This window comes from Corylus avellana, chromosome ca7 (genome assembly GCF_901000735.1).
Source record: "Corylus avellana chromosome ca7, CavTom2PMs-1.0".
Lineage (NCBI taxonomy): Eukaryota > Viridiplantae > Streptophyta > Magnoliopsida > Fagales > Betulaceae > Corylus > Corylus avellana.
In genome coordinates this window covers 27,100,585-27,127,256 of record NC_081547.1, presented here as the reverse complement: position 1 = coordinate 27,127,256, position 26,672 = coordinate 27,100,585, and the positions used below count along the sequence as shown (strand labels likewise).

General features: G+C 36.7%; 3 protein-coding genes across 5 annotated transcripts; all 3 read left to right on the top strand.

Moving 5' to 3' along the window:
• The first annotated feature begins 399 nt into the window (after positions 1–399).
• LOC132187327 (zinc finger protein GIS2-like) lies at positions 400–3,694 on the top strand. Of its 3 annotated transcripts, XM_059601611.1 has the most exons (5): positions 402–511; positions 585–643; positions 1,644–1,866; positions 2,336–2,428; positions 2,602–3,694. In XM_059601611.1, the coding sequence occupies exons 3-5, from the start codon at positions 1,760–1,762 to the stop codon at positions 3,116–3,118; spliced, it is 717 nt and encodes a 238-aa protein (XP_059457594.1). In that variant the 5' UTR covers positions 402–511; positions 585–643; positions 1,644–1,759; the 3' UTR covers positions 3,119–3,694. The 3 variants fall into 3 exon arrangements, with proteins under 3 accessions (XP_059457592.1, XP_059457594.1, XP_059457593.1); XM_059601609.1 differs by lacking the exon at positions 585–643 and having other exon boundaries at positions 400–511; positions 1,751–1,866; XM_059601610.1 differs by having other exon boundaries at positions 402–643.
• Positions 3,695–3,859: 165 nt separating this feature from the next.
• LOC132187456 (enoyl-CoA delta isomerase 1, peroxisomal) lies at positions 3,860–4,846 on the top strand. The gene has a single exon (XM_059601772.1). It carries the CDS (start codon positions 3,996–3,998, stop codon positions 4,695–4,697), a length of 702 nt encoding a protein of 233 aa, XP_059457755.1. The 5' UTR covers positions 3,860–3,995; the 3' UTR covers positions 4,698–4,846.
• Positions 4,847–8,471: 3,625 nt separating this feature from the next.
• Positions 8,472–25,972, top strand: LOC132186446 (uncharacterized). Its single transcript, XM_059600423.1, has 18 exons — positions 8,472–8,931; positions 9,184–9,263; positions 12,021–12,071; positions 12,480–12,998; positions 13,101–13,358; positions 14,741–14,806; positions 15,480–15,659; positions 16,513–16,564; positions 16,655–16,939; positions 17,790–17,900; positions 19,058–19,249; positions 19,894–20,169; positions 20,817–21,440; positions 22,107–22,519; positions 22,607–22,667; positions 22,765–22,833; positions 24,557–25,197; positions 25,458–25,972. Exons 1-17 carry the CDS (start codon positions 8,695–8,697, stop codon positions 24,641–24,643), a joined length of 3,561 nt encoding a protein of 1,186 aa, XP_059456406.1. The 5' UTR covers positions 8,472–8,694; the 3' UTR covers positions 24,644–25,197; positions 25,458–25,972.
• Positions 25,973–26,672: the final 700 nt, after the last annotated feature.

The window sequence follows — 26,672 nt, the reverse complement described above, 5'->3', positions numbered from 1 at the left end:
TTGAAATTTTCATATCTATGCCATAACATCTTTCAAAAATATTGCTTGGCCATTTTCACTTCCTCTCTTTTTTTTCTTTTTTCTTTTTTTTAAATTTCGCATGTAAACTTTTTTGTGTTAGCTTTTTTCTTATAAATTTTTGAAAGAATGAAAAGGTTTATTTAATAATGATTTTGGAAAAAAAAAAAAGCTTTGGTTTGAAAAAGTTTTTTGATGTGATATAAATGTAAAAAAAAAAAAAATAGTAGAATTTATTATTAAAAATGTTTTAAATTTTGAAAAATAATATATATATTCTTGAAAATATAAAAGTGTTTTTTAAGAAGTATAACGAAGATATCCAACTTCTTGCTTTTTTTTTTTTTTTTTTTTTTTTTTGGGTAAACAGATTTTATGGGATTATTGCACGATTTTATCCAATAAAGACGTACCTTGTAAAAGGTGGCAAACGCTAAATCCAACGGATCAACGGCCAACCCAATGAAACATCGTTACGATGGCGCTTATCAGAGTATGCTCGACTTCCCGAAATTTTAGAATTTGATTAAGCCTCTCTGCTCTGAAATCCCCTATTCCTATTCTAGGGTTTCCTCCTCAGCTTCTGGTTCATTAGCATCTCAAGGTTGTTACCGTACAAACCAAGGTACATTCTTCCTTCATGACTCAAATAGCGTGTGATTAATTTCCTAATGAAATCTCTCCGGGGGTGAATTTTTACGTTTGGCATGTTTGGTGATCAAACAGAATTTCTAGATTTATTCGAAATGTGCCTTTTTCCTTTACGTTCCGTTTGGTTGATGAGAAAACTTAGGGAAATCATGGAAACTAAAATCTTGAGTTTGATTTGGTCTTCGAGAAAAGAAAGAGCTTATATTAGTTATGCACTTGGAAATTATTCGTCCGTTAATGGGGTTAAGATTATTGTTGTATTTAGAGAGGTGGGTTCTTAACATGTTTGATTTGGAAGATACATTGTGAATGGAGGTTGAAATTGAGGTTTACAGATCTTTTGGTGTAGTTTTTTTATTTTTGGTTAATGATGAAGGTGTGTTGTTTCTGCCATTGATGCTACTCTTGCAAGTAGCCCGTAAATATATATATATATTTTTTGGGTCCTGATTGTGTTAGATATGCACTTATGCTGGCTGGTTTTTTGTGAAAAACTGAGGAATTGAATGAAATCATGAAATTGAAATCCTCAGTTCTGTTTCCCACGGAGACACAGGTGCTATTGAATAAGCCTAGCAGTATTTTAGGAGTGGAGAGAAATGACAATTTTTCTTTTCTTTTTTCCTTAGTTTACAGTGTTTACAGTGAAGAAAAAATCAATTTTTTTTCCCTTTGTCACCTTCATTTGCTACCAAAGAGTGTCAATTGTTTTGGATTTTCTCTGTTTGATGGCGAGACAGCTGATTTTGATGGATTGGGGTTTGTTTGCTTCCTATACTTCTGTCCCTCTCTCATTTTCTTTCCCCCTTTGTATTCTCACTTTACCTTCTTTCAACTGATGTTTGATTGTTCACTTATATTCTACTGAAATAAGAGTGTGTTGCTTTATACTTCCTTTGTGTTCTTTTTATTGGATAGACTGGATTTGAACTTCCTTACATCCTGGTGTTTTGATTATCTGGTTGCATTTGCAGGTCCACATTGGATACTCAATTGCTGGCTTGGGGTTCATTATCTCTAGAGCTAGTGGGAGCTTTAGATCTTTTTCTATCTTTTGTATCTCAAAGAGATTTACTAACAGGTTTTTGAGATGAGCCTGGATCGGGGCCGAAGCCCACCACGGGCGAAGAGGTTTCGAAGCAGTGAACGTGCATCTTACCGTGATGCTCCTTACCCAAGGGATCGCCGTATTAACCGGTAGGCTTTTACCATGGTTTAGTAGAAACTTAAAAGTCGCCCATTTTTAATTGGATTATAAAATTTCAGAGTAAGAGTGCCCTTTTGGGTAACCTTATAGTCTAAAGCGGAGAAAAGAGCAAATGTTGATTTTTATCCCCCGAACTAAAAAAATATAAAAATCTCTTCACCCCTTTCTTGTTTGTGCAGCCATAAAGCCCACAACCTTCATTACTGTGAATGCTACTCCCCAAATTGTTATTTTACTGTAGCCCCCTTTTTTTTTTACTTACTAAAAAAAAACAAGCAACATTTGTTTAACTTTTCTGTGGCTACCTTACTAATGAAAAGAAAATGCTTGTTAGAATTAATTATCTCATTGTGAAACTGCCGAAATTTGATTTTTTTGGTGCTTGGACTCCATCTGTGTGTTAAAATTTTGATCTTTTGTTTTGTTCTATATCATGTCTGAGTATGCTTTACTTTCCAGGCAAGATTATCTGTGCAACAAGTGTAAACGACCTGGACATTTTGCTAGAGATTGTCCAAATATGACTGTATGTAACAACTGCGGACTTCCTGGGTGAGAACTCGTTTAATTTCTGTAGATCCTGTCATGATTTATCAGAGAGAGAAGAAAAAATGTTTGGCTCCGTACATGACTATGAATCCTGATTTGCTGATTTTACCGATTAATCTGCTCTCATCTGAAACATGCCGGTTGCTTTATAACTGTTAAATATTATTTTATTTTAGCCACATTGCTGCTGAATGCAACTCATCAACCATGTGTTGGAACTGTAAGGAGCCTGGACATCTTGCGAACCAATGCCCCAATGATCCAGTTTGCCATATGTGTGGCAAGGTGGGTCACCTTGCTCGTGATTGCATGAATCCCGGTCTCCCAACTCACGATGCAAGGCTCTGCAACAACTGCTACAAGCCAGGACACATTGCTGCTGATTGGTCCAATGAGAAGGCCTGCAACAATTGCCGTAAAACCGGTCACCTTGCTCGTGAGTGTCCCAATGAACCTGTTTGCAACACCTGCAACATATCAGGTCACGTGGCCCGTCAGTGCCCCAAGTCAAGTCTGGCATCTGAGATGGGAGGTCCTTTTCGTGATATCGTCTGCCGTAGTTGTGGCGAGCTCGGCCATATCAGCCGTGACTGCGTTCCTATTGTCATCTGCATCAACTGTGGTGGAAGGGGCCACCAAGCCTATGAGTGCCCTTCTGCTCGAATGTTTGACCGTGGCCTACTTAGGTATTGACCGGACTGGGATCCGTTGTGATTATGAATTTACTGATTAGAGCAATATGGGTCACCTCACTTTTGAGTTTTGATTTATCGAAGACTCTCGAGCACTCCTTTTCTAGTTTCTGTAGCAATTTCTCGTAATGAAACTAATCATGTCAGAGATGATTTTCGTTTTGGGTACTTAAACCCGTTCAGCAGTTGCCGGGACCGTCTTCCAAGCTTCACTGGATTTGGAGTAGGCAACGATTTGGCCAAGTCTGTGGTGGATTGGCAAGACATGGGTTCTCTCTCATGTAGAATTTCATATCATGGTTAGCTTTTTTGTTGAGGCACCAGAGAGGGGAGAGGATATAATAATGGTGTTGATAATGTTATCTGACAATTATGTTGTCATACATTTCAAAAAAACTTAAAAAAAAAAATTAAATGGTGTGACAGTTAAATATAACATTAAATCTTAATTATGAAATGATCTCAATGAGCATCCTTTCCCCCAGTGAAGCTAGTGCTTGCTCTACATCTCTAGGCCCATGGTAATTTTGTGGGGATCCGGATTCTTGTCAGGATTGAATTATAAGGTGCAATTCGAAATCAGACTTATGCTTAATTCATCTTAATTTGCAATTAATCACGTAAATTGTGTTTAAACATATTTAATTATGAAGTGTCCATGCTTATCAGTCAGTCAACGCCTAATGATAGTCCGCGCCGCTGCTACAGGACAAAAATACTTTCATTGTTCAAACAAAAAAAAAAATACTTTCATTGTGTCATCGCCGGCCGCCAGGCAACTACTCTCTCTCTCTCTATATATCCTACAAATACAATCCACAGATGTTCATCGCACTGGATTATTTTAGAAGACGCACGCACGCGCACACAAACACGAGATGTGCACGTTAGAAAAAAGAGGTAAAGTCTTTATCCTTACGTTAACAGGAGAAGGGGATGAACACCGGCTAAATCCCACGCTTGTCGATGCAATCCATTCAGCTATACGCCGAGTCCGAGCCGAGTGCGTCTCCGCCGAATCTTCGGCTCTAATCACCACCGCCCAAGGCAAGTTCTTCTCCAACGGCTATGATCTCGCCTGGGCCGGATCCTCCCAAGCCCGCAAGGAACTAATGGTTTCGAAATTCAACTCACTCGTAGCCGATCTCATATCGCTCCCTATGCCCACCATCGCGGCCGTCTCGGGCCACGCCTCGGCCGCCGGCTTCATGCTTGCTCTGAGCCACGACTACGTCATCATGCGAAAGGACAGAGGCTTCCTTTACATGAGCGAGGTCGATATTGGTCTGGTGATTCCGGCTTGGTTCATTGCTCTGATCGAGTGCAAGATCGGCGATCCGCTGGCTCGGCGCGACGTGGTTCTCAAAGGGGCTAAGGTGACGGCTAAAGAAGCCGTGGAGAAGGGAATTATCGACTCGGCGCACGATGGCGCGGCGGAGACGGTTAGCGCTGCTATGAGGTTAGGGGAACAGTTGGTGGGAAGGGGATGGGACGGACACGTGTACGCTCAGATTCGCATGAAATTGTTGGCTCGGGTCTTGGATGAGATTGGTGCAGGTAGCACTCGATCGCGAATGTAGGTCCCTCATACAGTCATATGACTCATAATATGAGATCTATTTTTATGTTTGGAGCGCTTTGTTTAAAAAACAAAAGACATAAAATAAATTTTTTTAACGTACGTGGTGTAGTTTCCTTGCTGAAAGTTTATGATGTTATAATTGATTGCTATTGTTCCTTCTTTCCGATTCAATTCCATGGTTGGCACTTGGCACGAAGAAATGACTAAAAAAAAAGGTCTTTTTATAATCCAGTTTTACCTCTATTTGGGTGTGTTTGGCAAGGACTTCAATGGGTGTGTTTGGCAAGAACTTGAAAAATGATGTGAATTGTAATTTTGGAAGTTTTAATTGATGTGAGAAAAAAAGTAATAATGTTTTGTAGGAAAAGGTAAAAAAATTTGCTTTGTATTGATTTTTTTATTTGAATACTAATAAAATGTGATTGACATGATGTAAAACTTAAGAATGTTATGATTAATTTTCAGTTTTTGTTTCTTTCTTTGACTCTTTTAACAAACGCAACTCAATTTTCTAAAAAGTTGTTCGCAATTTAAGGTTGGGCACGGGTTGGAGGGATTGGAACCCCTAGCAATAGCGGGAGAATTGCCCATCAGTTTTTTTTGAAATCTTGGCCCTTGAATCTCATTCAAGGGTCTACAATCCGCCATGGAGGTGGCCAAAGGTCCGATTGGGGGTGGCTCATCGACCGAGGGGTGGTTCAGCCACCCTCTTTTAAGTTTGGCCCTAGGGGGTGGTTCGGCCAGCCCCATGGTCCAAACCCAAAAATTTCAAAAATCTAATTTTTTTTTGGGTTTGGCCCTTGGAGGTGGCCGAACTATCCCTAGGGCTATGGGGGTGGCTTCGGCCACATGTCTGGGTGGCCGGAAATTTGGCCATTCCGGATTCTGACCTGTGGTGGTTGAAATTGGAATCCTAATCTCGATACCCGAGCTGGCTGCGGCTGTCCTACTTTTGTTGGAATTTGAAATTTCTTGTCGGAATTCGGTATTTTTTAGCAGGGTTTTTCTTAAAAAAAAAAAAAAAAAAAAAAAAAAAAAATTGATTGGGCTGAACCCGAACTATCTTGACTTATTTCACGGTTTGTTACGGAAATGGGCCTTTTCACGTTGAGTCCGATTCAAACTAATTACTGTCGGATCAAATTGTCCAAATATCAATGCTAAAGTGCATAGAAAATTATAAATCACAACACGCTAAGATTTTATATCAAATACATAAAAATTACACTAAAAACAAGCATGCCCATCAAATAAACTACACGTAAAACTTAAAAGTGACGTCAAAGAAAACACATCATAACTAAAAGTCTAAAACCCATCAAGTCCATCAAAAAAATTACACAAAACTTAAAAGTTATGTTAAAGACAACACACCATAGCAGGTTCCTTCAAAGGAATTACACATAAAAGTTTAAAAATTACCAGCAGTTGCAGCAAAATTTACTTCAGAACTAAAACACAAGCAAGTCTGGCACTCATCAAACTTAAAAGTTACAACAAACAAATTGAAATCAAACCGATAAACATAATCCGCAACAAGCAGCCAGCAAGTAATCATCCTCAAGTAAATCAACTGGCAGCAGCCACCAAAGCATTAAACCAGCAGTAAAAAATAAAAATACATCAGATCAGTGAGAACACTAAACCAACAACCACCCAACACATCAACCCCTTCAATTAATCACCCTTACAAAGGAAAATAACCCAAAAATTAGTTAATAAATAGCTAAATAAATTTATTAGTGAATAATATAAAGCTTACCTTATTTTAGCCTATAACTTTCATATCACCATCTTTGAATCATAACCATTGCCACAACTTATGGGTTTTCACCTTAACCAATTTTGTAAACATTTTAAAGTTTTTGAGCAAATGAACTCCAAAAATGGTACAACACATGCCTTATGAGACTGTTTAAGCGACTGCTGTAATGAGAATGACCAACACATGCATCTTGTGCTATTTAGGTAAGTAATGGAAATTTAGAATAACTCATATTCTACCAATTTAAAATATTAAAACTAGCAATTTTTCAACATTTTCCATCAAAAAATGACATATTTCTAATTTGCTTTCTACATCACTTTTAGAAGCTTGGTAATTATGATACTATGTGATTGAATGTCACAAATTCTATGAAAAGTATATATTTGATTTTACATATAAGGAACCTGAAAGTCGCATTGGGATATCATCATATATTTTTTAGAAACTTGAAAAAATTCCAACATTGTCTTAATAATCAAAAGTATAAGGTTTCAAACCCCTTATACATTGCCCTTCAGCAAACAAAGTTGAAACAAAGTGTCAATATTCTTCTTCTGTAAGTTTGAAGGCACCATAACATTTTTTAACTTACGTGGAGTTCCATCTAATTGAAACATAAAAACTCAACAAACACTTGAACGAAAAGTTTTTATCTTTCCATGCAACCCTTAAACTTCTAAAATCTTTAAGGTGAATACTTCATATATTTCATTGCATTTTAAGCCTTCACAATTGAGTCATTAACCTCTTTCAAATCTTTAGTCACAATCTGATTCAGTATATTGCACAACACCTCATATGCATAAACTCATTATCCAATATGGTGCCCATCTTATCTCTTAGTTTACTTTTCAAATACTCAATGGTGGTATCATTGGAACTAGCATTGTCAATTATAATAGTGAAAATGCTATTAAGACCCCACTCAAGTATACATGACTCTACTTTCTTCCCAATCGTTTCTCTTTTGTGATTAGGAACCAAACAAAAGTTCATAATTTTTGTGTATAAGCTTCAATCACTGTCAACAAAATGAGAGGTGATATACATATAATTAAGGTTCGTCCATGTATCACGGTAAGACAAGTATGTTGATCGATTATCATGAACATTGCCCTCGACTTTTCATTATTAGATAGGAAAAACTTCAATTACCCTGTAATGTTTTAACGTTTTTGCAATTACACCTCCAAAATTTAAAAATTTACAATGTCAAATAACCAAATTTAAAAATTTTGCAATGTTAGTGATCCGGTATAATTTTTTGTTAAATCATAACATTGGATGTAAAATTTACCAAAATACCCTTGTTTTTGATAAAAACATATTTTTATTAAGGATAATTTTATTTTTTTTATTTTTTTAACATGTCCAAACAAGTTTTTATTAGTTTTATAGGGATGTAAAGGACACTTCACCTCTTTACCAAACAATTTAAGTCCACGTTATAATGATAAGGTTGATATTATAAAGTTTTTAAAATTTACTATTCGATATTGCAAATTTTTAAATCTTAAAAATGTAATTATAAAAATGCTAAAACACAATCAATAATCATAGGTAAGTAAGTTTATAATAATAATAATAAAAGTCAGTTAAAATATCCAAAATAAACCAGAAGAGAAGAAGAAGAAAAAACACTAAAAATGTATAGACTTGAATTTGATGGTTGAAATGAATGTAGAGAACTCGTTGCAATAAATACGGAGGCTATGCGAGTCCAACAGAGGCCAGGGCAGTATCAACGGGAGATTCGACCATTGGGAGCTATTGAAAAGTTTAATCCGCCCACATCACTCGCACTCTTACTCAGCCCTAGATATGGAAACGGCTTGTTCCCCAAATTGCCCCTTTAATCCTTCCTCTCCAGTCTCCTCTCTCTTAAAAAGTGAATTTCTAGCGCATGCCAGCTAATATACCTCATAAAACTACGCCTATACGTACAGCTAATACACACGCTCGCGAAATTTTAGAATCCCCCCCCCCCCAAGTCCTTTTGTAAATCTCACGCCAAAACAAAACTCTGTCTCTCTCTCTCTCTCTCTCTCTGTGTGAGACTTGCTTTCAGTTTCACACAACGAACAGTCTATTCAATTTGGTTTCAAATGTAGAGAGAAGATACGGAGAGTCGGAGACGAAGGACGGCGAGCTTTTTCCCTTTAGAGAGCGAATTCTAAGTTCACCGCGAGTTTTTCACCGAGATTTCGTGCACTCGCTGAATTTTTCCATGTCTTCGAGCTTCAGCCCCTCGCGGAGCCCGGGGAGCTCGCGGCTTCAGCTCGGCGGCGTTGGCGGGTTTTCTCGCCTGAGATCATCGTCGCTCAAGAAGCCGCCCGAGCCGTTGCGCCGAGCCGTGGCCGATTGCCTATCCTCGTCGGCAGCAGCTTCAGGCTCCTCGGCTGCTACGCCGCACCACGGACGCCCCTCGGCTGCGTTCCTCTCCGAAGCTTCTAGAACTTTGCTGGTTCGTAATTTGTGTGAATTTGGGGCTGATTTGGTTGGGGGCTGTGTGGATCGTTGTAATGGATTTTGATGTGCTTTTGTGTGTGTGAATTTTTTTGTTTAATTGGCTGTTCAGTGGGTTTGAGTTCGAGATTTGTGCTGTGGTTGGTTACTGAGAAAATAAAAAGAGAGAAATGGAAATAAAAGCCGTTTTGTTTTGAAAATGTGGATGAGACTTATTTTCAAATATAAAAATTGAATTTGTTAATGGCAGGACTATCTGGCAGCTCCTGCAACAACGGACCTGGCGTACAGTGTAATTCTAGAACATACAATTGCAGAGAGGGAGCGCAGGTAACTGTAATAGCTTTTTGTCATTGTTTTGTGTGTGGCAAAGCTCATTTTAGTTCCCCTTAGTTTACTACATTCACAAATATATAACCATATAGCCATTACTCACTGCTATACTGAATGTTACTAATTTTTTGGTCAGTTTAAGTTATCAGTCATGATGATAGAATATCGGTTAAACGGTTACGGTTAATATCGGTTCGGTCGAAACCGGTAGACGGCCGGTAATCGGTAACCGGTTAATCTGTCCACCCCTAATGATATGGATTAAGATGTTTCTTGGCTACGGAATACAACATGCACCAAATATATATGGAATTGAAGTAGATAATCAAGAAATAATAAACAACTTTTGGGAGAGAAAGTGGGTCATGGCATCGCATTTCTTGCTATAGAGCTTATTATTATAGTAAAAGCTAAGTATGTTTTAACAAATGGTTCAGGATATTTGACATGAATGACGAGGTATTTCTGTTTCCTTATGGGATTCAGATGTTTCAAGGAGATATGGTAACTTAGTCAGTCTAGTATAATTGGAATTGAACATGGGAATCATGAGATGCTAAATATCTTCTAGTAAAGAGATTATTGAAAGCATGCATATGTTTCTATATAGGTGATACAATGAATAGCTCACTGTATTTCCACGGTGCAATTCTTGGTTTTGGTGAATGGCATTCCCACCGATTTTTTTAGTAGTTCCTGAGGTTTGAGACTAGGGGACCCTATGTCCCTTATGTTGCTTGTCATTGTGATGAAGGCATTGGGTAGAATGATCTTTGCGGAAATGAGTGGGGGATTGTTATCTACCTTCTTTGTGGAGCTAGGGATTGATATCTCGCATATTTTGCTTGCGGATGATACGTTGATTTTCAGTAGGGCTTACCCAAATCATCTTTGACATTTGTAATGCTTGTTTTTATGTTTTGAAGTTGTCTTGGGCGTGAAGGTAATTTTGACTAAGTCAGCATTGGTTCTTGTGGGTGATGTTGATGTGGATGGGCTGGCAGATATTATGGGATTTGGGGGTTTCACCCCTGCTTTTGATGTATCTTGGTCTTTCGTTGGGGTCCTCCTATAAGGCCAAGGCTATATGGAATAGAGTTATTGAAAAGTTAGAGTGGTGCTTGGCTCGTTGGAAAAAGGATGCATTTGTCCTAGGGTGGTAAGGTTACCCTTATAAAGAGTACACTTTCCAACTTACCTATGTACTTCATGCCCCTCTTTCCTCTTCTCGCGGGTGCTGCAAACCGTATTGAGAAGCTTCAATGTGATTACCTTTTGGGTGGGCTAGGTGATGAGTTCAAATATCACTTGGTAAGCTGGTCTCAGGTTTGTTCTTCAATCACTGAAGGAGGGTTGGGGATCTCGAACTTGCTGATGTTCAATCGAGTTCTCTTAGGGAAATGGCTATGGTGCTATGCACATGAGAGAGAGGCTTGGTGGAGAGTGATGGTCGACTCTAATTTTGGTAGTTTGTGGGGTGAGCGGTGTTCTGTTGAGCCTCTTGGGACACATGGGGTGGGCCTATGTAAGAATATTAGGAGAGTTTGGGGGAATTTCTCTAGTGATACCAGATTTGAGGTGGGAAATGGATTCAAGGTTCGTTTTTGGCATGATCCGTGGTATGGGAATATGGCTCTTAAGGTCGCATTTTCAGATTTATTTGGCATTGTGTGTGCAAATGATGCTTTTGTTGTCTCACTTGGAACTGTTGGGTGGAGCTACTTAATGGAATGTAAGCTTTGCTAGAGCGGCTCATGATTGGGAGGTGGATGTCTTTGCCTCGTTCTTCAAGGTGTTGTATTCAGGTAGAGTGAGACGGGAAGGTGAAGACAAGTTTTGGTGGGGTCCCTTCCAAAAGAGGTTTGTTCGCTATTAGATCCTCTATAGTGTTTTGGTGAAGAATGTTTGGCGGACTAAGATTCCTTTGAGGGGGACATTTTTTGTGCGGACGACGACCTTAGGAAAGATGCTTACCATAGATAATTTGAGGAAACAACATGTCATAGTGGTTGTTGATAGGTGTTGTATGTGTAAAAGGAACTGAAAGACTGTGGACCATCTTCTTCTTCATTGTGAGGTTGCCAGTGTCTTATGCGATGTGTTCTTCAGTCGATTTTGGTTGTCTTGGGTTATGCTTAAACGAATAGATATTTGTGTTAGTGACTGCTGGGAGCACTCAAAAGTGTTGCTGTGAGGAAGATGGTGCCTTCATGCCTTTTGTGGTGTTTATGGAAGGAAATGAACGAAAAAAGTTTGAGAACCATGAGAGGACTTTGGAGGAGCTTAAGTCGTAATTTTTTTATACTTTGTATCTATGGACAATCGCTTTTGTTTTTCCTTTGGTTATTAGTTGTCATGATTTCATAGTTCTCTTTTCTCCTTCTAATTAGGTGCTTTTTCTTGTATACTTCCTATGTACCCGGAGGTGGGGTGTTGGGGGGGGGGGGACCTTACAATTTTTATGATATCTCGATTACTTATTTTGGAGGGAAGCATAAAAAAAAAAAAAAAAAAAAAAAGAAGACTTAGAAGAGAGGCAAAGATAACACGCCTTCAACAAAACCAAACACACAATTCTATGAAGTAAAGGCTAATAATTATGAATTGAAGTTTCATTCCATGTGCAAAACTTGCTATTTATGTCACTTTTCTAGTGCTCTATTGCTTTTGCTATGAGCATTATATGTTGGTTAATGTTTGTTTGTACATCGAATCCTATGCAACTAATATGGATCTTTTTGTTTTTGTAACCAGCCCGGCTGTAGTTTCAAGGTGTTTGACGCTTTTAAAAGGCCATCTACTACGGTATGTTCTTCAATTGTCCCTATATTTGATGTGTGAACTATCATTGATTTTGATAAGTAACTATCATTGATGTTCTAGCAGAGCTTGTTTTGTTAAGTTGCCCTTTTTTTTTGTTGGGTGAATTTGTTAAGTTGCTTCTTTGGGAAAAAGGGGAAATCTTTGGTGGATTCAACTTGTTGAGTAATTGCTTAGTTAATTCAAAGTGATGTGGGTTTTAGAAAACTTCCTGTGAGGAGCCACCTGAAATTTTTAGGCTGGTCGGTGCTTTCTGCTCTTGATGCTATCCCTATATGCATGGTATAGGTGACTGGCATCTTTCTGCTATAGGAATACCAGTTGAAATAGAAGCCATCTTTATTAGGTTTTCCTTTTGATTTTAGGAGTTTACTGTTCTATCTACTTCTCCAGATACAAACCAAGTGAGGAGACATTACTGCAGATAGATCGGTTTTGTGTGAACACAATTGCTGAGTGTGATACTAGTCCTAACCGAAGATTGTCACCATGTTCCCGATCTTTAGATCAACAAGCAGGCACATCAGCAGCATCTATAAATATATCTCCTTTGCCTGTATCTAGTTTTGCTTCTGGGGAACTTGTGAAGCGATTGAATTATGTCCGTTCCTTAGTGGCTCGACATATTCCAAAACGGTCTTTCCAACCAGCTGCCTTTGCTGGAGCGCCCCCTACATCAAGACAGTCACTTCCAACATTGTCATCTTTATTGACTAGATCCTTCAATTCTCAATTAAGCCCTGTAAGTGTTGGAGAATCTTCAGAGCAGATAGATGCTACTACTTTACCTGTTTCAAACTTATCAATCATCGAAAAAGTCGATGAATTGGTAGATCATGAATACATCGCACATGATGTTCTGGAATGGCGCTGGCTTGGGGAGCATCAATCATCATCTTTGCCTGCTGAAAGGTAAATTGAACTTTGCATGTGTGTTAAGTTTAATTTGGCCATTTATGTTCTTTCTTCTATTGCTTAAAGTGACTAGTGTAATCAACATGTTCTGTAATACAGTGATCGTGGTGTGAATCCCCAAGACAGGAGAGCACGTAATTTCCTAGAAGTTGGTGCAGCAGTATTACTTGTAGGAGACATGGAAGCTAAAATGAAGGACCAACCTTGGAAATATTTTGGAACTGCTGATATGCCTTATCTTGATCAACTATTGCAGCCTTCGCCAGTAACAACAGCTACCAACTCTGCCTATGCCCGGCCCCACTTAAGAGCAATAACAGCATCTAAACGCACTAAACCAGGGCCTCGTCAAATTTGGCATGTTCTTCTCTCTCTCTCAAAAAATTGCCTTGACATGTTTGGTGTTCCTAGTTACTGTAATTTTTTTCACTTCTGCTTATAAGTGCACTGTACGTTATAAATTAGTTTCTATGAATTTAAAGTGTGCTGTAATGCATTTTGCATGACGTAGTTGCATTTCACTCACTTACCAGGCTCTTGTCAAATTTACCACGTCCTTCACTCTCAAATAACTATTTTGACATGTTTGGCCTAATTTTTCCAATCGTTTATCTTTCCACCTTGTAAATCCAGTCCACTTCCCAGATGGACGTTTGCGAAAATTTTATTGTGTGCTACTTTATATTTTACATGACTCGGTTGCCTTTTTGTCCAAATAATTGGTGTGTGTGCAGTGATGTCATAAGACTTGAGAGTGGGGTTGTAGTAGGCTGAATTTGGGTTTGGGAAGTCTGACTGTCCAACCTTTTTAACTTTGAGCTCGTAAGTTTGGTTTAGTCGAGAATGATCTGCCATGCAGGAAGGAGAGGTGAACTCAATTTAGTATCATGTTTTGGTTTTTGGGTAATGCATCTAAATCTGACCAAGGTCGGGCATTAAAATTTTTAATCTGAACAGAGCTGGCTAGTTGAGGGAATTAAACCAAAGGAGTCAAAGAAAATTCTCTTGCAACTCAATTCCTTTGAAGCAGGGGAACTCCTTCCCCTGTGTTTGACTCATCCTTGAGCACAATAGGTGTTGGCACCCCTCAAATGACTGTTAGACACTTGTTTGTACGTGTCCATAAGAACTTAAATTTTAATGTCGGACACGATTTGGACCCTCTTCAGACATTGACTAGACACAACCAAGACCCACAAGAATCTTTTATCTATCTTTTCGATTTTTAAAATAAGATAAGAAAATAAGTGAAATAGGTTTTAAACCTGATTCAGGTTATAGTTTTGAACTAAAAACATTGTTGTATATATGTTTTATGTATTATACAACAATTTTTTTATTGGTCAACTTAGGAATTAAACATGTGCTAATTCAAATTACATATATACATATGTATATATGTACTTACGCAGAATAGATTGTTGTGTTCCTGTGTTTGTTTGTGCTTTCTACCTTGGTTCTCCTCTTTGTGTGCATATGGTTGAAAATGTTTTTAACAACCGGACATAAGATTTTGACGATGTTTATTTTATAAGCTTGTTGTTGGAGCTACACCTATGGTATTTGTGGAAGTGAAGCTGTTTCCTGGATTGTTTCAGACCTACATGAAATTCATCTACTCACGAATTAGAATCACAAGTTTAGTTAAAAAAAAAAGAACTTGATCATATGGCTGCTATTCCATCCGAGGGATGATACTCTTGTTTCAGACCTAAATGAAATTCATTTAATTTTCGCAGGGAGGAGTCTCCTGCAAGCACATTCCGTCCGAGGGCTCGACAACTCTTCCAGTATCGACATTACAGGTGCAAAAATGAAATTTTTTAGATTTTGGTCGCATTATTTCCTAATATATAATAGATGGTTCTCTTTGAGAAGTCTGTTTCTTGTTATCCATGCATAAACTATTGATGGAGGCATGGTCTCCCTTCTGTTATTATCAACATAATCATATGGCTTTGCCAAGCAATGGTGGTCATGTTGTTGGTATATCAGCTTATTCAATATTACCTGAAGAATTCTTTCTTTTTCTGTTTTGATTTCTCTGAGCAGCTTTATTTTTTTCTCAACAAATTTTCTGATAGTTATTGGTTTTATCATTCGTCCTTTTGAACTGGTTGTTTTCCTTGTCACTGCACTATGGTGATCTGTTTGTAAAATGGTGTTCTATTGTTATCAGTAATTCTATTTTTTTATGAGGTTATAAGCTTGTCGAATGTGAAGCTCTGCCAATGCTATGACTTTTATTTCCTACTGCCACTTAACCTTGATTATGTTATTTTTCATATAAAATTTAACATCATAGTTGATGGATGAGTTAGCATAGTTGTTGAGGCTGGTCAGTCAACTGAATTTTTTATGAGAGCATGCTTGCTGCTTATGTTACCTGTACAAGAAGTTTAGAGCATCAATTTTTGATTAATTATTATTTATTATTGTTCTGCACTCTCTCTTATCAAATGTTTTGATGTGAATCAGTGAACAACAACCTTTGCGATTGAATCCTGCTGAGGTATGCGACGTCATTGCTGCAGTTTGCTCAGAGACATCTTCAACAAATACTAATCTCATGACAATCTCATCTAAATTAAGTAATAACAGTGGAAAGCCATCCATGGACGTGGCTGTGAGCGTCCTTGTCAAACTTGTTATTGACATGTATGTTTTGATGCATTTGTTGACTGGCATTATTGAGTCTGTTTTTAATGTCTAACCCCTCTGTGTGTGTGCGTGTGTGGCTATGCATGCTATACATAAATACGTACATATATTGTATGTATTATACCTGGATAATTGATGGAGTGATCCTCTTTCCTGCCGTATATGTACAAAAGTTGTCGGACCACCATTGATTTGCAGATTGTGGCGAGAGAGACAGTTTTGCAAAGCTTATTTCTTGATATTGTCTTAATGTCGGAATACTGGGAATTTTTCATTTTATTGTTTGTTGTAATATGTTTTATGTGCTCCACAGGGGGGAACAGAATTAATTGTGATTGGTGCTTTTGGGTCTGCAGATCATACTATTTTTTTGCAAAGAATGTCCAAATTTTAGTACTTTACAGATTCTGTCTTTGCTCATGACTATGGAATTATTTAACTGTTTTATCTGCATGTTTTCTCCCTTGATCGATTCCTGAAATTCTAGAGATAGAATGATCTGATAATTCACGCAAAATGGTCTTTAAATATCTCAAGTAAAAATTGCAGGCATATACTTTCTTATTCTGTTGTATGTGTGAACTGTATGATCTAGATGATTAAGTACTCAACATATTATACTTACTGAGTCAAGAATTACTGCAAGAAATTATAAACAATTACCATAGGTGTCAAGATCTTTGAAGGTGGAGTATACTTTTTCTCTGTCTGCACATTGATGTTGTCCATTGGTTCATGTAGTTTGTTTTGTTTTCTTTGTCGTATGGTTTTGTAGATTGACCATGGTTAAAGGTCATTGACAAATTTTGGTAATCTTACTTATTAAAAAAATGGCAATTTTGTTTTTTAGGTATGTTTTGGATTCTGGGACCGCTGCTCCTCTAACTCTGTCTATGCTTGAGGTGATGCATCAACTATAGTGATTTTGTTTGATGACCTCATCTTTTTGTTTGTATTATTATTGGCCTATAATTTTTTGAATTATCTTCCAGGAAATGCTTAGTTCTCCAAAAGCAGCTTGCAGGGCTCGTGCTTTTGATTTAATACTGAATCTTGGTGTTCATGCTCATTTGTTAGAGCCAATGATAACTGACACTGCCTCCATTATAGAAGAAGAATATTCCCAGGAATCTTATTTTGACAATGAAGCCCAACTTACAATCCATGGGAAGAGAAAAGCAGATTCTGTTAAGAAGATGGGCACTTTCTCAGCTATCGATAATTTTGAATCTTGGATTTTAAACATTTTATATGAGATACTGCTTCTTCTTGTTCAGGTATAATTGGTATACTGAGCTCTGCAAGGTTGGACATAAAGACTTTTTTTCTTTTTATATGACATCATTCTAGCAACTTTTATGGAAGTGGTTTATCTTGAATTTTCTTATGTTTATCTTGTAGCCATAGGAATTGGACTTCTTTAGACATAACAATTTGAGGAGCAAATGACTTTTATTGTATCACGTGATCATCTCATTTTTCTCATCAGAGGATATGATATTTGTTATGAAATTCAAATCAGAAGCTGTGAATTCATCAAATGGTTGGAGTTGATTTTGTAGTTATGAGGAGCTCTATCAATCGGGAGCATTATGCTTTAAAAACTTCAAGACAGTTTTGACCACACAATTTTGTATATGCTGTTTTGTTTTTTTGGCAAAGCTACACTTTTTGATTTTATATTTTTAGTTCTTAGTTTGTTCTTAGAATCTCATAGAGTGGAGTTGAGATTCTAAGATTGTTGCTTATTATTATTTTTTTTTGTCAAAGATTAGTTGATTAATCATTAGTGACATCAGTAGCACAAAATGGTTATTTGATTATAATAATTTGCATTTATAATTGTAAATTTTAAGAAGTTGGATTATGAGGAGCTCGATTATTCATCAAGATTTAGGTCGTGCAACCAATGCAGAAGGGGGACTTATAAGATAATGAGCACACCAAATAAGAATTTGTGGGAAAAGTTTAGAGCAATATGGCCTAGGGGAACAAAGTAGAAGAAGATATTTTACTGTCTAATATATTTGAACCACTAGATTGTCCTTACTGCCCTTTGCTATATTTAGATTGTGTTTCTTTTTTCTTAAGTTTTTACCATTTCTTACCTTTGATATTATTTCACAGACAGAAGAGAATGAAGAATCTGTTTGGGCATCTGCTCTAAGCTGTTTACTTTATTTCGTCAGCGATAGAGGCAAAATCTGGAAAAAGCGACTAAATGGTCTGGACATAAGGGTGAGTTGGTTTTTCCTTCGCTGCTTGACTAATGTGGTACTTTAATGGAGATGATATTTGCATTTCAACTGCTCTAATTGTGAGATTCCTTAAGTACAGTTTTTGTTCTGCGTGCGATCATACAAGATATTTCCTTTCTGCTCTTTATGTATGATGCAACCATTGTTTCGATCTTTAAGTGGGGTTGGAGGGAATAACAAGATATAACCTTGTTATTCCCATATTATCTGGAATCTTAAACTTAGTGAAATGGTAATATGAAATTTAGCCTGTTCTTTGCCATGTTACCCTTCTCCCCCAGGAAAGCCATGTGATAGTTACAGGAAGAAAAAACTTAGGTTTTTTCCTTTACTTTTTTTTTTGGCCGGTTATCCTGAATCGACTAATTACCTTGAATCAACAAATAGTACCAGCCAAAGCCTGTATAAACTTCACTTAAGTTTAGCTTCCTAAATTCTTGAATTTAAAATTGGGCCTGTTACACTAGCTGCTTCTTGGGTTAAGGTGCTGTAGGAAAGAAAGCCAATTTGCTGATCAATTTTTCCCCAAATTGTTTTCTAGAAACAAATTTTTTAAAAGCTTAAGGGATTCTTTTCTTTGAAAAAAAGAAAGAAAAAGAAATGATTGCAGTTTTTAGAATTGAGATAGAATGTTGGTGGAAATAAAGGCCTCTTTCTTTAAAACCCTATAGTGTTGGACATCCGCCTTTGAATGGCTTCATATTACTAGCTTTAATGATTTCTTGATCTCTTTTCTTTTTCTAAATCGGTGTCTCTTTTCTATACTAGTGTATTTAGGTTATGCCCTTTTGCTTCTTAATAAATTTCAGTTACTTATCAAAAAAAAAGAAATGGAAACATCCAACTAAAATCTTTGCTATTATTTTGCTTTCCACTTTAGTATCTTAACCACAATTTCTTGGCAGTTGATTGCCCTTGCCCTCTTTAGACTATAATCAAAATGTCTTGTTTATTTTAAGTTACAAAGCTGCGCTGTGTGGAGTTTACAGCTTGATGTATATCGCAATGTGTATGCGTGGGTGCTGTAGTCTCTACATAGCCATCCAAGTTTTCTGTTCTATTGGCTATAACAATTGTGCCTTATGTCAGCATCTTTGAGTCTATGGTTTGATCTAGTTTCGTTGTCTCTGTTTTCAGGTGATTAAAGCACTTCTAGAAACAAGTAGGAAGAATTCATGGGCAGAAATAGTTCATTGCAAGCTTATTTCCATGTTAACAAACATGTTTTATCATGTTCCTGGTGAACCTAATGAGGCTGCTTCAAGTACTCCAACTTTCCTTATAGACCAGATTGATCTGATTGGAGGAATTGAGTTCATTTTTCTTGAGGTATGCAAATTATTTGTTATGATATTGGAATAGTTAGTAAGATAGGCTTATTCATAGGCAGATAGACGGAAATAGGTTGGTCCTTGGCATTTGACATTATACCCTTAGTAGATTGTTATTTGTTTATAATGGTTGAGCATTTTGCTCTTTATATAACAGCTAGCATGTATGTCACATATTTTGAGAATATATGCCAACTCTATAAATTTGTGGACATGACTGAAATGTTAATGTTTGTTTAAAAAGTCCTTACAGAAGGATAATGACTTTTAAGAAATGGTCGTGCCCTAAATGATAGCTAGAAGTATATGTGCATACCCTAAAGTTTTGTTACTAAAGAAGATTGATGGCGGCAACAAATTTTAAAGTTTAAATCTCTTACTTGATATTGTTTCTTATGCTGATTTAAGGAACTAATTTAATACTGAATGTTTAGTAGTGGCAATTCAATTTGCCATTGATAATTGGATTTATTTTAAAGTGGCCTCTTTCTTTAAGTATGAATTGTAAAATGCTACAATTAAGTCAAAAGTTTTCCTATGTTTTCCCACTTCCTAAGTTGGAGTTTATGTATTACATCAATCATTTTCTACCAAATTTATGTAAGTTCATTTAATTCTTTACCTATAATTTTTTCAATGCAGTATTCCCTCGCGAACTCAAGGGAAGAAAGGAGAAATCTGTATTTGGTACTCTTTGACTATGTTTTGCATCAAATAAATGAAACATGCATAGCTACGGGAGTCAATGAATATAGCGATGATGAGATTCAACCTCTTGCTGTCCTGCTCACTCTTGCAGATGCGCCTGAAGCATTCTATATATCTGTTAAGATTGGGGTGGAAGGCATTGGGGAGATTTTGAGAAGATCAATTTCTTCTATGCTGTCCAAATATCCCAATAGTGAAAGATTAAATACGGTAATGTCTGAAAAGTGTATGAAGTAGGTTGGTCTGTATGTGGATGTGTGTGGTGGGGTTCTTATTGGAATTCTTGAAAGATAATTTTTTTGAAGAGTTTGAAGTAATTGTTTGACTAGTATGATTTCTATAATTGATTCACAAACGGTATATACTTGTATTAGTACCCATTTGTAAAATTGAAAATTAGATCATATATACGCATATTGATTTGTATGCAGCATATACAACTAGAATATGGCTTCCAGTGGACTAGATTTACCCGAATCCAAATGTGGGGAGGTTGCATTTCGTTCTTTCTAGTCCACTCTGCCTATAATAAGATCAGTTTTGGTCTGGCCTATTTTAGACCCTACTGTCAGATTGTCCTTTCTGTTCACTCATCATATATCTGAGTGAAGTCTTAACCTATTTATCATATGCGAAATTGAAATCAGAAAGCTTTTTTACACTGACGTTTCTTTTTTTAGCTTTGTCAGTTGTATTGCCTTTTTCTTTTCCTCCTTTTTGGTTTTGTCTTTTGAGGGACTTCTGCATTATTAATATTTTGACGTGCTTTCTGATTTTACCATAACAGCTTTATATGGACTCTTTATGTTAAGATCTATTTTCTTTATGTGAAGATTTATTTATAATTTCCATTGCAGCTCATGGAGATTGTAGCAGAGAAACTTGATGCTATAATAAGCTCATTCACTCATTTAGATGAAGAGTTCTCCCATATGATGCAAATAACCAAATCATACAAATTTTTGGAAAGCATTGAAGATACAGTTTCAAGAAATGGTATTGGCATGACGGTGAAGCTCTCATGGGCCAATTTACATTCTCTTCTTCATTCAGAAAGAATTCCATACCGCCAGAATGGTTACATATGGTTAGGCGATTTGCTTATTGAAGAAATAAGAGGGAAAAGAGACGCTAGTATCTGGTCTAATATTAAAAACTTGAAGCAGAAAATTGCGCTTGCTGGTCCTCATGACTCTTCTGCTGCTTCAGATGTTCCTTTGCCCATTTGGCTTTTATGTGGGCTTTTGAAGTCAAAGCACAATTTCATAAGATGGGGCTTCCTATTTGTTCTGGAGAGGCTTCTCATGCGATGCAAATTTTTGTTAGATGACTATGAAATGGAGCACTCTAAAAGCACCAAGTTTGGGCATGCAGAAAATGATGGCCGTCTTGAGAAAGCTAATGGAGTGATAGACATAATGAGCAGTGCTTTGTCCTTGGTGTACCAGATAAATGAAACAGACCGAATCAATATTTTGAAGGTAATTGCTTTATAAAATATTAAGAAATGACTTTGTTTGGAAACTAAATTACATGTCTATTTAGCCTTGATCTTAAGTGGAAACATGTGCCTAAAATGCCTTATTAGACATAACACTATTTGGATATATGTTACATGCAATAAAATTTCTTTGATCTTACATGACATGCCATTAAGAAACTCTCAATTAGGCCTAGCCTTATGGTATAATGTTTTGGTAGAAAAGGCAGTAGAAAAGAAGAATGAAAAATCTAGAAGAAAAGAGAAGAGAAGCTCTTTATTCAATCGTCTAATTCCCCATGTTTACATGGATTTAAATAGGAGAGAATACAAACTTATTATGGAAAGAAAATACTAGGAGATTACAATAAAATAAAATCAGGGAGAATAAAATAGTTTCCATCTTCAACAAAGGCTTTGTTTACTTTGGATTTTGTCTACTCCAGTTCTGTATAATAATTTAAAGCTTTAGATAGATTAAAAAAGCTTAGTTCTTTGGCCTATATCTGTTTTATCTGAACTGTGTAGGAGGATTTACTTTTGGTTTCTCTGGAATATAAGCTTTTTTATGTACTTCATGATTTAGTGATTTTATCTATTTTTTTATTTTTTTATGAGCATCTCATAGTCTTGGTACCATCTTTATATGATTATTTCTCCTTTTCAGATGTGTGATATACTGTTCTCTCAGTTGTGCTTGAGAGTTCCCACTGCAGCTGCAATGGCATATGGAGATGATGTGCACCAAGACAAGACAATGAAAGAAGCTGACAGCCGATCCAGCAATCCTTTAGATCATGAGACAGCCTCGATGGCAGCACTTCTTCTTTGTGGACATGCCATTGTTCCTATGCAGTTAGTGGCACGTGTTCCTGCTGCATTATTCTATTGGCCACTGATTCAGCTTGCTGGCGCAGCAACAGACAACATCGCATTAGGTGTTGCCGTTGGAAGCAAAGGAAGAGGAAACCTCCCTGGTGCCACATCAGATATTCGTGCTACCCTTCTGTTACTTTTAATTGGTAAATGTACTGCAGATCCTGCTGCATTCCAAGAAGTTGGTGGGGAAGAATTTTTCAGGTGATTGGATTTCTTTGCTTCCTATGTATTTCCCTTTTCTTTATCAGTCTATGTTTCAAATATCAATGCACTTTTGGTTTTTGGCAGGGAACTTTTAGATGATACTGATTCAAGGGTGGCATATTACTCTTCGGCTTTTCTTTTGAAGGCAAGAGGGCTTTATTTTTTTCCACTTACGACCATGCATTGGTTATGGATTTAAATTTGATTTTTTTTTAATAACTCAGTTAAGTTTGGAATTGCAGCGTATGATGTCTGAGAAACCTGAAAAATACCAACACATGCTTCAGAATCTTGTTGTAAAAGCTCAGCAGGTATGACCTTATCCAATGAAGTTACAAATTGTGTAATTACGAAAACTGACAGTTTGAGAATACAATTCTCCCTCTGTTACATATTTATAGTCCCCTTTCAGAAAAAAAGATAGATTAAGGAACTAAAATTAAATGTCCACGTACTTATTTTATAGACATTTCAAATCTTACCCTTACTTTTGTACTCAAATGTGAAAAAGCTCTTTATCTCTTATGTGATGAATGTGGATAGAAATGGACATTTATGGGAAAGTAAGTAAAAATAGTTTTTGATTTTTAACAACAAACAAATATTTTGGGACGTCCAAATAAGGAAATGTGGACTATCAATACAAGACAAAGGGAATGCCCTTTTTCATTAGTTATGCATATCCAAAATCTGCCTACTTATAATTGAGGTTCATGACTTGAATTTGTATGGAGTTCTAGTTCAGACATTTGGAAAGAGAAAAGTAGAAGTCTCGGATATGGTGGCTTGTTATCGTATTTTCTTTCTAAGCACTATGATATGAGGAAATAGAAAATGAGATTGTATATGGTTAAATAACTTAAGGGAAAAGTTCGCATACCCTCCTCAAACTACCACCCAATTGATAATGTCTTCCCCCCCACTCAAAAAAAAAAAAAAAAAAACTATAAAAAATTGTTAATGTCCTCCAAGGCTAGCAAAAAGACAAAAGTGACCATAAAATATTTTTAAAAAAAAAGTCCAGGGATAGCTGAACCACCCCCCAAATGGCAAGGGGGTAGTTTGGCACCCCGGCAAAAATTTTTTTTGGCCATTTGAGAGTGGTTGGGCACCCCCAAATTGCAAAACATAAATTTGACGGTGGTGGCAAACCATCCCCAAATGGCAAAAAAACAAAAACAAGAATTTGAGGGAGTGGCCGAACCACCCCAATATATGAACCACCCCCCATTTGGCCATGGGGTAGCTTGGTCAAATTTCTAGTTATTTATAGTTTTTTTTTCAGATTTTTTTATTAAGGGTATTTTTGTCATGAGGTATATTGTCAATTTTTGGTAGTTTATGGAGCATTGTCGCAATCTAAAATTTGGGGACACATTGTCAATTGAGTAGTAGATTGAGAGGGATATGTGGACTTTTCTCAAAAATTAAATTTTTTCCCCAGTATATTTCCTGAATTAATTTCCTCATGTAGTGACCTACTATTCAGCCATATGGTTGTGGAATCCCTTCTAAATATAGCTGGGCTCGTGCAGTCTTATCAATGGATTGCAAACCTGTGGTCTTGTTAACTCTACTGGGCATTCTCCCATATGCTTGGGGACTATCTTCTTGTGAATTACCTAACCCTGTTTTGTAAATATAGATATGGATGTATGCATATATTATTTGGACATGTATCAGTAGATTATTTAATTTTAAAACAATCTGGTGTTTCTGGAAAATTTCATGCGTATATTAACTCTTAAAAGTTACTGGAATCTACACGTGGTAGAAAAATTATGGCAATCTTGTCATATGATATTCTAGACTTGCATATTTCTAACAAGAAATGAAACCTAATTTTTTGAGTAGTTTTAACTGGTTAGATATCATTGTATGGAAACCCATGCCCAAAAAAGGATGATTTATGTTTCTTCCTAGTGTACTGATTTTCTTTATCTCAATCCCTACTCGTCATATTTTTGAAAGCTATTCATCGGATAGTGGAGTTACATGTCACTTATGTATTTGCTTTCTACTCTCGCTGTGCAGAGCAACAATGAAAAGCTGTTGGAGAATCCATATCTTCAGATGTGTGGCATACTTCAGCTGGCAAATGATTTTGGAACTGGGTTGTAATATGATGATGTGGTTTTGTGGAACTTCATATTCCTTGGCTTGAGGATGCTGGGTGAATTGATGTCACCGTGGATAGTTCTCGTGATCTTACAGCAACTGGCATTATGTCTGTAACTGGATATGCTTGATTATGCAGGTGTGGAAAAGTAATTTTGAATCTGATTCACTAAAGTACTTCTATCTGGCAAAATATTGAATTCAACATTGGAGTATGAGGTTTCAACAAAAAAGGATAAAGTGGCCTAGGTTATGAGGTTAGCCCAGTTGATCGTAGAAAATTCTTTTTGGAGTCTATTTTGTGCTCCTAGAATCAGCCATTAATTACCAAGGATTTCTGCATCGAGATTACTGGAAAATGGTGATCCACATTGATGTCTATGTTCAGTAAAAGATGTTAAGATTGATATTCAGCTGAAGTTTAGGACTCGAGGTGCTTCATTGAATGTAAGCCAGAGCGGTTGTCCAGGAAACTTTTTGGAGCACTTGATTCATTGACATTTTCTGCCTATCATCCTACCAGTAGATGTTGCATCAAGAGCTTGCTTGTATCTCAGGTACTGCCATCTAGACGACCTCCCTATATCACTGTAATTGTTTTTAAATATACTCTGACATCCTATTTTCATTATTTCTTTTTCAAAGTTTGAAGGTTTTCTTTTCATATTTCTCATTTTCAAGCTTAATATATAGGGTTCTTTTTACCATTGACTCATTTAAAAATTCTTTTCAAGGAATACAGTAAGCACTTGAAATTTTGCCATCATGTTGTCGTTTATTTGTACTGAAATATTTCCAATATATTTTTGTGGCACAGTTGGTGTTCATCACATTAACAGAAGACTTTCTGACAAATTTTGGAAGAGTACTTGTACAGAATCAGATTTCTTTTTAGCCTTCTTTTATTTCTTTCATTCTTGAAGGTGACCTTTACACCGTCTTTTTTGTTGGGTATCCCGAGTAATAATACTCGTGCTTGCTAATTTAGTCTGGGGTTCATCACCTTGACAGCAATGAGAAGACTACAGATCATGTATTTTTTTAGTGGATAGTACACAATCGGGGCAAGAATGGTGGATTGGATCACATGTCCATGAAATAGGCGGTGTCTGTTTTTAGGGACATCTCCTAGGCGTGTCTGATTATTATTATTATTTTTTCTTTTCTCTTTTGATCTATTGTTTTATTTTTGACTTTGTAAATACTTGGTATTTTGTACTTTGTTTTTCTTCTCCAATTCCCTGGCGACTGTTGTAAAATGGCTTTTGAGAAATTCACTTCATCTATTATTTCGAAGGTTTAATGGGTGTTGAAAATTTTGCTTCATGCATATATCTTTAATGTCTGATTTTTTATGTTAAGTATAGCTTTCTTAGCCCCCCCTCTCTCTCTCTCTCTCTCTCTCTCTCTCTCACACACACACACACACACGCTCATGCATCAATGACGCTAAAGGGATGTTTCTATCCATCAGCACTCAGCAGTAGCTATAGCTATAGTACATTGTGGAATAACGAACTCATGCCATCAATGCGAACCGAGGCTCCACCATTTTGAATTGCTCGATAAGATGAACAATTTTGCAATGCAAGTTTGAGCATATCAGACGAGATTCCAAACAGGGCCGGAGTCAACCAAGCCCAGCCCATTCTTCAAATTATTAAGCCCTAGCCCACCTATTCTTCAAGTAATTATCAAAAATTGTTGAAAACTGACGAACGACGGAATGGGAAATTCATCTCAACATACGCCAATGAAGAAGGTGGTGAATGAAGCCATCACCACAACAAATACTATTTTCCCTGTAATCGAGTTCTTACATTCAATCAAACCATTTACCTTGAAGTACAAAAGAATACACTCAAACTCTCAATAGAACTCTTACCATTTAATATTTGATGATCAAAGATGAGTAAGCCAAGAAAAGGGGATCTCTACTTTTTGTAGAGATAATATTTCGAACAAAATAACATCTTTAATTGGCTGTCTTTGCTTTCTTTACTTTTGAATATGGTGAAGTTCCCTTTGTTAT